The sequence below is a fragment of the Marmota marmota genome, unplaced genomic scaffold, assembly GCF_001458135.2.
Source record: "Marmota marmota marmota unplaced genomic scaffold, marMar, whole genome shotgun sequence".
NCBI lineage: Eukaryota > Metazoa > Chordata > Mammalia > Rodentia > Sciuridae > Marmota > Marmota marmota.
Genome location: NW_025999982.1, coordinates 22,560,936 through 22,572,990, shown reverse-complemented (window position 1 = coordinate 22,572,990; position 12,055 = coordinate 22,560,936). Strand labels below are relative to the sequence as shown.

Sequence of the window (12,055 nt, the reverse complement as noted above, 5' to 3'; positions counted from 1 at the left end):
CATTTTAGGATAGGTGTAAGCAAATGTTTTATTTCTAGATTTGACACTTTGTATTGGGACAACAAACTACTTGTAAATGACAAAGATAATTTAGAAATATAATTAAAAACCTATTTTAAAACACATGTGTTGTTTTTCTTTCAGAATGGAGAGGTAGGCTTGGATATTTTTATTCTCCTTAAGGTAATGTTTGTGTTGTGGGACCAGTTAGCTTCCTCTCTTCAGCTGTAAGTATATTAGACAAATAGAACCCATTTTATATAATTTGAATGTACTTCTTATTGATATTTTTTTGTGATTTGGAATTTCTTAGCAGATTGAGCTAAATAAAATTGGAAAGTAACTATATCTTTACCATTTTACATATGGATACATACACATACATATGTGTGTATATATAGATAAAGCTAGTTCTATCTATATCAATATTTAGCTCTCTATCTTTCTTTCCACATTTGTTGATTAGTTCCATTTTTGTCTTTGCAGTGCCTTAATGGTCCCAGTGACGTAGGTTCGACTCCAGCTCCCTGTATCTGTCCTCCAGGAAATCCAGGACTACAAGGCCCCAAAGTGAGTAATACAAACCATACTGTTTTTTGTTAAAAGTCAGTATTGCTCAAAGGCAGAAATTCTTAATTGCCATTGACCCCATTGTGAAGTTCCCTCCTACTGCCTTACAACCGTTAAAAACCTGAGTATTAGTGTAGTTTCTAAAAAGTGTATTCTATTTGGAACTGTGCTTTTAAACTAAAACTGATCCCACTGATACACATTAAACTGAGGTCCCATTATTGTTTTTTTTCCCCAAATACTGCTATTAGAGCCCAAGAATGATATTTCCTTCCAACCTGGTTAAAAAATAAATGAATAAAAAACAGCTGTTAAGTTATGCTTTAAATTTTTAAATATCTAATTTGCCAAAATGATTTTCAGATGAAAAACATGAAGTAAAAATGTTTGAATTGACTTTAATATTGTTTAATGTCTAATTCTATAAATGGAGGCATATGTATTTATTTCATTTAAAAATATAATAATTACTTTTGGAGAATATTTTTTGGTCCAATTGTATTTAATTATTTACATACATATGTATATGTACATATTCATATCCTTGGAGCTATCTTGTGCAGGGTTGTAGCTAGTTACTTTTTACATAACAGTATGTTCTGATATATTCTTATGCTATTAAATATGAATGCTACTAAGTTGATGCTTATTATAGTATCACTTAGATATATGCTAAGATCCTAAGAAATTGTTTGTCCACTCTAGATAAATTTTGTGCATTAAATATTATTTTAAAATACTCCTTACATAACATAAAAATGATATCTAACTTCAAAGAAGGTCTAATTCTGTAGACAAAAAGAATGTTTGTGTGTTTTGACACCTTCTTATTTGAAGTGACCATACTAATTTTTGTTTAATACGAATTGCAAGTTTCATTTGGACTGAATTTTAAGATTGTTTTAATACAATGGCTAGTTTTCAAACTACTGATGTAATTTATTTCTAAAAAAATTATTGGTTCATATTAATTAAAAGAATGGTAGATTTCATTGTGGCATATTCATACATTCATATAAAAATGCGATCCATTTCACTACACAGCATGTGATCTAAAATCATTAATTTCTTCCCATCTTTTTTTTGCATGTTTTTCCATCATTTCCATGCCTATCTGTTGAACTTAAGAAATAAATGTAGTTTAAGAAATGTATGTTCAATAACTCATTCCAAATAAACATCTATTTGACTTGGAATTTGTCTGCAGTACATACCATGTAAATCGTTTATTATTGTCATTTATTTTTAGATTGCATTTAGGAAAGTTAACCCAAGTGTTCATTAGTTAAAGTTACTACATATTGTTTAGGATGCTGTGATGTAAGAGAGAAACACCTACACTTCTTAGAAGAAGACACTTTGTAAAACAGATGAGTATGTTGTACCAAAAGATTCTTTATTAAAAATATTTATATAACTATTCACCTTGGAATATTATAAATAAAAATAGTTTGATTCTCCAGAGATATAATGGGGAAATCATAAACCCATTGTGTCTAGCCTTTCAATGGTCCTTTCCTGCCTCCCAGGGAGGCTCAGGCCATCTCCATGGACTGTAGGGGGCTGCCTGCCATTAGAGAGGCAATTGAAGACTCTGATGTTTTTGAATAATTAATTTCTGAACTAATAGGTACCTCTTAGTGTAACTTAATTTTATATTTTTCACAGCAATTTTTTTAGCACACCATTGTCTTATCTGGTCAAGCCTTTAATTTCCAGTTTCTCCAAGTTTCACGTGTTTTTCATTTTCATTCTCTTTTCTTAGTCATGATCTATCCCCATTGCCACCTACTACTTTAAGTGAAATTGCAGTTTCCACCACTCTTGAAATTGGCGTGCCTTCTTGATCTGCTTTCCATTTTGTTCAGGAAATCTGGCAGGATTACAGGAACGAACACACATTCTCTCTCTCTCTCTTTTTCTTCCATCCTTTTAGGGCTTTTTTTCCCTGGAGGTTGTTCCTTACCCAGGTCAGGGACCTATATGTGAAAAACAGAAACCCCTAGCAACATTTGAGTTGCACATCTTTTAGAGATTTTTTAGCTTTCAATATCAATCTGGTTTTTATTAGTTCAACAGAGCCCAAACTAAAGCAGGTAAGATGATTGTATTTTAGAGTTCACTGAAGCTTATTGGCTATTTTTGTTAGATGGTTTCTGGAAAATTTTGCCCGTGTCCATCAAACAAAGTCACCTGTGAGAAGCAGATCTAGCCTTTCTATTAGCCAGAAATAGGGTTCTGGGAGCAGAGTTCATCATGAGACTGAAACAGAGGAAGAATTCCTGGGTAAATAGGAGGATAAACACCTATTTAAGATAAAGAAATTTGTCTACTTAAAGCTCTGTCAATTTCTGAAAAATATCCCAATCCTGTTGCAAAAACAGGTTCAAGTGATTATGGCACTCCACACTTATCATGGCATTATAACTTTTCATCAAGTGTCAAAAAATACACCTGTCTTTGGACATTTGGCCCATTAATTTCAAATAAAGAGAATGAGTAAATTAATGGGATAATCAATTTATTAGGATAATTCTTACACACAAGCACTTCTTTTGTTTACAGTGAAGGTTAATAAGAAGGAAATTCTCCTTGGAATTCTAGTGTTAGGCACAGTGCTTCATAGTTAAGATTTTTTATTGAATGAATTATGGGATCATTGAAAAAATAAGATTCCCCCAGTCCCCCCAGTTATCCTATATGAACTGTCTCTGCACTTCACAAAAGCTGAGGCATCCCCAGTATGCAAGTGACTTCCTTTCAGATGCCTGTACATGTAAATGATACTTCTTTCCCTATTCCACAGTGATAGAAACATTTGTGAAAGCAACCTCCTCACATTTGTTCTAACTTAAATGTTAAAATTCGTTCAGAAGTGGAAAGAAAGCATTTTCCCTTCTTTTCCAGGTTGGAATAATTTCTTAATGACATCTTTGCTCAGAAATATCTCTTTTGCTATAGTCATCTTCCTGTTGAGGCTTTTGTTTCACCCTAATAATTCTATCAATTAGAGATTCCTTTGGACTATTGAAGTTCCAAAGTCTCTTTGAAACTTTTGGGGGCCACTGGATATCAACATTCTTATGCTAATTTTTATAGACTTGATGAATTCTTTGTAACCTGAAGAATGGATTTCTTGAGTGCCAAGGAAGGGAGAACACTGGTTGTGGAGAATGGTAAAAATCAGTTTTAGTTCACATATTCCCAAGGAGGCCAGAGTGGCCTGGAGGCTTAAGGATTTTTGAGAAGAAGGCTTATAAACATGGTTAAGGGCTTTGTTTCAGATGCACAACTTGAAACATCAGCTTACTTCTGCAAGCACAACTCCATTTCTTACATTAATGGTTCATGTTTATACTTCATAAGTGGCCTTATCCAGAGATGTTTCAGCTTAGTCCCTGATGGTTCCACTCCTGTCAACAACTTAAAAATCCTATGCCACAAATTCATTTCAGCATAAATAAGTATTCCTTTTCAGTGGAGCACATATTTTTAAAATTCAAAATGTGCAAATGTTTCAAGTAAACTAGAAGAAAAAGGATTGGGAAATTTAGTCACAGTTGTATAATAGTAAGTCATATGTCTAATTTAATGTATTTGGATTTTTTTTCAAGTTAGATTTTAAAGTGGTCCATATGTCTGATCAACATATGCATTTGATCATGTGAGCAGGAATAATAGTGTTTAGGAGTATAGACTGTGGAACTGAATTGGCTGTTTTAGAATGTCATCTTTGCCACTGCTGTGTGACCTTGGCAGATTACCTAACCTCTGTGGGCCTCAGTTTCCCTAGATAGAAAAGTGAAATAATCAAAGTACCTTCTTCATAGGATTATTATGAGGGTTAGCTAATTTAATGTATGCGAATCTTTAAAGCAGTGCTCCGTATATAATAAGCAATAAACAAAGGTTAGGTGTTTGCTTTAATAGTAATAAAATAGAATTTTATTTTAATTGGTCTTCTTGCTAATCAGTTAAAGTAGTTTGGGCTTTATTCTTTAAGTTTTATGGGAACAGCTCTAAACCTACCTGAACTTTTGCAAATAATTCAGTGAGGGAAACAGTCAAAATTACCCATAAGATTTACCAGCAATAATACAATCTACTGGGGCTGGGGATGTGGCTCAAGCGGTAGCGCGCTCACCTGGCATGCGTGCGGCCCGGGTTCGATCCTCAGCACCACATACAAACAAAGATGTTGTGTCTGCCGAAAACTAAAAAATAAATATTAAATAAAAAATAAATATTAAAAAAAAAAAAAAATACAATCTACTAAAGAGATTAATTTCCCTCATGCTGGTGTTGATCACTGTTATGATCATAGATAGATCCGGTCTGACTGGATCTATCTTGTGGGTGATATTTTCTCTTTGAGAACTTAGGTTTCATCAATGTAAATCATTGTTAATATGTTTTATACTTTTATGCAGCATAAAAGCACATGAGTGGCTTTTCTTCTTGTGCCAAAATTTATTTCAGCTCATCATAATAATGATTAAACTTTCCAAATCCTTTTGATTTCCCAGGTTTTGCTGATAGTTAATATTCTGCAATGTAAGTAGGTTGTTGACAGATTTGATTTTAAATAAATCAGTAGAATATATTTATTGAATCTCTACTTGATACCCAGCATTGCACCAAAAAAAAAATAGAAATTATAGACCTTCTTTTCATGGAGCATCACTCCAGAGGATAAGTGAAGATTAACGAAGGGAAAACTTTGAGAAGACACTAGGTGTGAAAAAGTGATGTGATATAAGAGCTGCCATACTATTTCAATAGGAAAAGAGAGAAAGACACCAGGAGAAAATAGTGACATGGACACTTCAATGTCAGAGAAGTTTGTCTTATTGATGCCTAAGTGGAAAAGGAGAAAAATCTTTTTTCCCAACAGAAAGTTAAGATGGAATTTGTTGAAAGGCAGGAAGTCCACTCTGAACACGGGTCAGGATGGATGGTCCAGAGGCTGGAGGCTAGTGTGAACCTTTTCAAATAAGAGAAATTCTAAATCCCTAGAGACCCAGAAAGTTGCTCCCTAACACACAGCCAGAACTGCAAGTCCTTGAATTAGAATTACAAATTGTCTTTCCTCCTGGATTTATAGCTCTTCTCTCTCTGTTTGAAAAATGACATTTCCTTCTTCTCAGCCTTTCCTCTTGCTAAGCCTTTGGAAGGGCCACTGGTAAGTGAATAGCCCATCCCTTCTTTATGGGTTCCTGAACAGAGTTCACATAGTTCTTTCCATCTTTCCTGTTATGTTTCAGGAACATGCCTCCATAGCCAGGAGTCCAAAGTAGTTTTCAGATCAGCAAATTTGGCTCTATAAAAGTAGTCTTAATTGCCAGAGTCCTGTGTAGATGATTTCTTGATTAAAAACAAGGAAGAGTTATTATTGAATGGAATTAGTTCCCTTTGCAGAAGTTTACTGATACTGATGGTGGAGACTTCATATTTTCCAGAAGAATGTCCCATATGGACTTCATGGACTCAGAGATGGACGAATATTACTTTTGAAGTATTTCTTAGAATTAAGTTAGAAAGCACCTTCGCCTCACAAGAAAAATGGTTCTTTAATGCTATATTTTATGGTTGGTGACCATCTGGATGATCAGTACTGGCATAGGACAACATGCTGGAATTCTATAGAATGTGCTGGCCTCACTACTATGTGGAAAGGCACAGTGTTCTTGCAAGATCTCACGTTTGTGAGGACAAAGGCATTTCTTAATTTCTTAGGCATTACATGCACTGAAGGACTATGAAGATTGGGACTGAGTTGTCTGACCAGGGACCTGTTTTCATGAACATATTCAAAGTTTGGAGTTTTGACATTTTTCTCAAATGCGATATAGGCAGAGTATTACATTTGACACCATTGAAAGAAATGATTGCCATGAAGCTTTAAACCTGAGTCCCATGTGTGAGATCACATGGATTTGGACATTTTTAAAAGTGTCCAAATATAGCACAGTGCTTTATCACTGTGCTATATTTTCAGCCCTTTTTAAAATTTTGAGACAGGGTGTCACTAAGTTGCCTATACTGGCCTTGAACTTGCAATCCTCTTGCCTCAGCCTCCTGAATATTATTGATTACAGGCATGTGATAGGCTTGTGGACTGTTCTTTAAGTAATTATTTTATGAACTGAATTATTACATTATAGGGTATTGGTACCTGGGGTGCAACATTCATAACAGAGTTAAATCTATAGACTCAAGAGTCAAATATTGCCATCATGAAAAACATTTGCTGTGGCACTGTGCAATCTGTTCAAAATCCAAAAAAATGTATCCTCCTATAAATGCTGACATTTTGCTCCAGGAAACAAAACACTTCACTTGTTATACCCAGCATTCTCACAGAAAAAAATCATTTAGTTTTATATAATTAAGGCATTATTTTTTAAGGTAGGTATTTAAAATGAAGCATAATTTTCTTAAGTCTGTCTTGAAATGTCTTCTTTAAAAAAAAATCTACAAAATGCTTCAAATAATAGAACTGATTTCAAACCTTTATTGGCCCTGACTGCAGCAATGTGGTTGGATGTTTTGTATTGAGAAACTTTTTTTTTTTTTCCCCCTGTCTAGGGTGACCCTGGACTGCCTGGGAACCCTGGCTACCCTGGACAACCTGGTCAAGATGGTAAGCCTGTGAGTACTGAAAGCTTAGTCATCTCCAGTACTGGGATTATAGTGTCAAAAGTAAAGTAAAAAAAGTAAAAATTATAGTGTCAAAAGTAAAGTAAAGTAAAAATTGCACTGGGCACAGCTAAACAGGCAAAAATGACTTTATTCAAGACTACTGCCCTCGGGGAGAGAGAACTGGCTCAATGCTGCTGAAACAAAGGGAGAGAAAGGTTTTAAATGCTGGGCATGCTAGTAGAAAAGTACTGGAGGACTTAGAAGGAAGGTAGGGTTTTGAGATGGAACACATTGAGTTATTCCTCAATTTTTCAAATATTTTCTTCTGTGATTAGCCCACCTGTATTTGCTTCTATTTGGCACCCATTAAAGATAGTCTCCAGCTTTGCAAGATCAGGATGCTGTCTTCCCTGAGGATGATATAAAAGGATGGCAAGGAGGTCCTTGAGAAGCCATTCCTGGGTTGTAAAACTAGTAAGAAGCTATTAAAAAATTTGTATTTCAAAGAGAGGCCTAATGTTGAATCATTTTCTAAAGTAAATGCTCTAAGAAAAGCAAAGTCAGGTAGAATAAGAAAGATAGCGACCTAAATTTAGTAAAAGTGAGGGAAACATTACAGTCAGCTTGGCCAAAGAAGCAGCATTGTTGACACAGGGTTGCCTGGGGATCAGATTTGATGAGGTCCCTTAGAGTGCTTTGTAGCTACAGATGGCGTGTGAGTGCAGGCCTAGAGCAGGCATTGTGCTCCTCTGTGCTGTTCTAGACACTTCATGATCCTACTTCATGATTATATACATCTTTACTACAATGAAAAATATTGACCAGGGACTTTCAGTATCATGATAAATCCTTTTGTCTTTTCTTTTTATGTATATGGAAGTTTTCAACTTAAAAGTCTTTTCAAAGGTGATGTCATTTTTTAAGAATATATGCGCTGAAGCACACTTATAATCTGATTAAATAAATAATATTATCTAAGGTTCTAAGAGAAATTTAGGGACACAGAAAGGGAATGTAAATCAACTTTAAAGCATTTTATGCAATATTTATAGATAAGTCATCTGTCATCATGTTTGCAGAAGTAAATAAATATCAAGAATTAGCTTTGGAATATTAAAAAATAGTTTTCACCAAGAAATATTTCTCCTGAGAGACTTTATCATGAAGGAGTGGGAAGGTTTGTACTGTGAGTCAATAGTTTTCAGGAAGTCAGACTTGTTGGCAAATTCCTGCAATCCTAGTGGCTTGAGAGGCTAAGGCAGTAGGATTGCAAGTTCAGAGCCAGCCTCAGCAACTTAGTGATACCATAAGCAACTTAGTGAGACTCTGTCCCAAAATAAAAAAGGCTGGGGTTATGACTCAGAGGTTAAGCACCCCTGAGTTCAAACCTTGGTATAAAAATGGTGATGATGATGATGATTATGGTGGTGGTGGTGGTGATGATGTTGTTCAATGAAAGAGCCAGAGGCCTAATGTTGAATCATTAAGACTCCTATCATCAGGAGAGTTACTTAAGTCCCTGAGAAAAGTTTGCTAATGGATTTAATACAAAAACAAAACAAGACAAACAAGAACAACAACATAAAAGAAACTAGGCAACCTTTGAAACTGTGTTAATATACTGAGGCCTTTGACCCCAGCATTGCATGGGAAGGGCTTAGATAGTAGGTGAGCCCCTCTAGAGAGGTAATAGGTGATAAAGGAATGGTCATTGGGAACTGCTGTATGATTGGAACTGTGCTGCTCAGCTGACCATGGGGGTTTATTCTGAGTGGGATGGCAACCAGGGATTTTGAGAAAGGAAGTGACTTAACTGGGTTTACAACTTCAAAGGATAAATATGAATATTACCTGGAGAGTAGCTTACATGGGGGCAGGTGTGAAAAGAAGGAGATCATGTGGAGATTATTTCATGATTCTAAGTAAGAGGTAAGAGTAGTGGACTAGAATGATGTGGCAGAAGAGAGAAGTAGTCAGATTCTGACTTATCTTCTCATTTAAAGCTGACCACAGTGCCAACAAATTTATATGTTGGGTATGTAAGAAAGAGAGATGTTGAAGAAGTCACAAAGGATTTTAGTTTGAGTAACTGGGTGAATTGTGGTGTCATATACTGCCCTGGGCAAGGCTGTGGGAGATGTCACTTTTGTGGGGAGTATCAAGAATGCATTTTTGGACAATTGGAGAATCCAGTTGTGAGTCACCATATAGCTGTATTCAAGGTCATGGGAGTAAATGAAATCATTTAGGGAATGAATACAGACAGAGAAGAGAAGGGGGAAGTGGACAGGGCTTAGGGCTTAGAGGAGCAAGAGGCAGAGGATCAGCCAAGGAAATAGGAAGCACTAATCAGTGATGCAGGAGGAAAACCAGGAGAGTGTGGCATCCCGAGGGGTGGAAGCATTTCAAGAAGGGAGTGTTCAGGTGTGTCATTGTTGTCAAGAGGTCAGAAAAGTTGAGGCTTATGACTAGACTGTTGAATTTGCTATATGGACGTTACTAAAGGCCTTGATAACTGTGCTTCTGGTAGGATGGTACAAAAGCTGGATTGGAAGAGACACATGGGAAGAGTAGGAGATGAAATGGTAACTGAGTATAAATGTTTCTCCTAAGGATGTAAAGGGGAGCAGAGAAATGGAGCAGTAGGATAGGGATGACGTAGGATGAGAGTAGATTTTTTTTAAAGGTGGGGGTGTTGTAGCAGTTTTATCATGATGAAAATGAGGTAAAAAGAAAAAAATGGGAGATTTGAGAGACATTTGTAGGAAAATGAGTAGATAAGAGGGCATTAGCTTCAGTTAGGAAACAAAAGTTTCACCTTGATAAGAGGATGGACAGTTAAACTTTTATGTGGGTACAGAAACAGCTAGAATGTGTATTTTGGGGAAGAGGTTGGTACAGAAACAGCTAGAATATGTATTTTGGAGAAATACATGGAATATGTATTTTGAGAAAAATTATCAGACTACTTATATTGAATTCAACTCAACTAAAATAGAGACATAATATCTTTGCTTTTGGATTTATCTTTAGCTTCTGTTTTGTGGCAACATTGCCTTGGAATTTCTGTTTTAATCCAACCTTTATTCACTTTAACCCAAGCTGTCTTTATGACCTTGTGCATTTTCTCACTGCAGTTCCTAGTCCCACTAAGATACTTCCCTGAGCTCCTATGTGAGTTCTGCCCTAATCACACTTGGATAAGATGATTTTTATAAATATGAGCCCTCCTGCCTGGAGATCCCTTTCCTGGGCTCTACTATTTTTATGACTGGCAGCTGAGGTGATGAACCAAATCCAAAACAGGTAGACTTTACAGGCTGGCATGTCACCTGTCAACACTGCATAATGTTGTGGCACATCCCTGACAGCACTGGTAAATTATTTCAGCTTCTGTTTTTTTCAATGATAAGAAAATCCTAGGCAATGTTGGGAGGTGAGTGCTGATCAGGCCCTCCATGGGTTATCAGCCCTGTTTGCTTTAAAAAAAATTTTAAAAAATCTTTCCTTGAATAAAGTGCTAGGGATTAATTACAGTTAGCTTCATATAATAAACTTGGATATTACTCTATTATCTCACTTAAGATATAGAAGACTTATTTCCTCATCTAATTAAGCACCTGTGTAGATATATTTTGAATATATGTATATGTGTATAATTTTATGTTAGGTATATCTGTGCAGTATCTGATAGTAAAATCAAAGAATAAAAGCAAGCAACTGTGGTGAGCAGAATCATGGTCCCCTACATGTTCACATCTCAAATTTCAATACTCATGAAAATGTTATCTTTTATGCAGAAGATGTTGTGCAGATGTGATTAATTTAAGGATATTGAGATGGAATCATTTTGAACTATCTGGATGTTCCAGTGTAGTCACAGGTTCTTTAAAGACGAAAGCAGGAGTGTGAATCAGGGAAGGTTTTTTTGATGATGATGATGATGATGGAAGCAGAGATCAGAGTGAGGTGCCCAGGAGACAAGAGATCAAAAGAAGCTTCTAGACTCTGGAAAAGAGATGGGATGGATTCTCCCTTAGAGCTTTCAGAAGGAGCAAAGCCCTACTGACACCTTGATTTAGCTCCATAAGACCTCTTTCAGACTTCTGACCTCCAGAACTATAAAATAATAAGTTTGTGTTGTTTTAAGCCACTATGTTTGGGTTAATTTGTTATAGCACCAATAAGAAACTGAGATATCAACCCAAATCCTGTTTTCCCCTAAGTCTGACTTTTGTCTTAAATTCTCCCCACCCCGCCCCCATTTCTCTCTCTCTGCAGGAGATGTGAGATTGGGTGGCCAAGCAGGAAGAGAAAGCAAGCCTGTGAGCCAGAACAGCTGAGGGTCATTAGAGTGTGTCCAGGGCCAGCAACCAGCTGGAGTGGGAAGGTGTGGGTGGAGCCTCTGGCTGGCTCTTGAAGCCATCTGGACCAAGGAAACTTGGATGGAACAGTTTGCAGGGAATTCTGCTTTGTTTGGATTTGGTTCTGTACAATCCCCCTCAATAAGCAATTTGAATCTCTTTCACACATTATAACCAGGCCAAGTCAATTGGAGCTTTAAATAGTAAATTATTCCACTCTGGAGAAATACTAATTTTCATAAGGAAAGTGCATTCAACCAAAATTTTAAGAGTGATTTCCAATCCTTCCATTTCTTTCTCACTTCTCTTTCAATCCACTAACTTCTATAGTGCAGTGTCTGAGCATATTAATATTTATTCTTTTACTATGACAAAAGGAAAGATGGGGAAAATATTTACATAGTCTGCTAGGTAATTCAGGGTGGTACTACTAAAGATATTATACTGATAGGACATTGATTGTTAAAGAAGGCCATATG

General features: G+C 36.1%; 1 protein-coding gene across 2 annotated transcripts in view; it reads left to right on the top strand.

The window, feature by feature from the left end:
- Positions 1-12,055, top strand: part of Col21a1 (collagen type XXI alpha 1 chain) — a 174,541-nt gene that overhangs the window by 84,408 nt on the left and 78,078 nt on the right. The window contains exons 9-11 of one of the 2 annotated variants that reach the window (XM_048805528.1): positions 145-153; positions 487-570; positions 7,159-7,221. In XM_048805528.1, coding sequence (XP_048661485.1) covers positions 145-153; positions 487-570; positions 7,159-7,221 — 156 coding nt within the window. Of the gene's footprint in view, positions 1-144; positions 154-485; positions 571-7,158; positions 7,222-12,055 lie in introns of those variants that run through there. The other variant, XM_048805529.1, reaches the window with a different exon arrangement.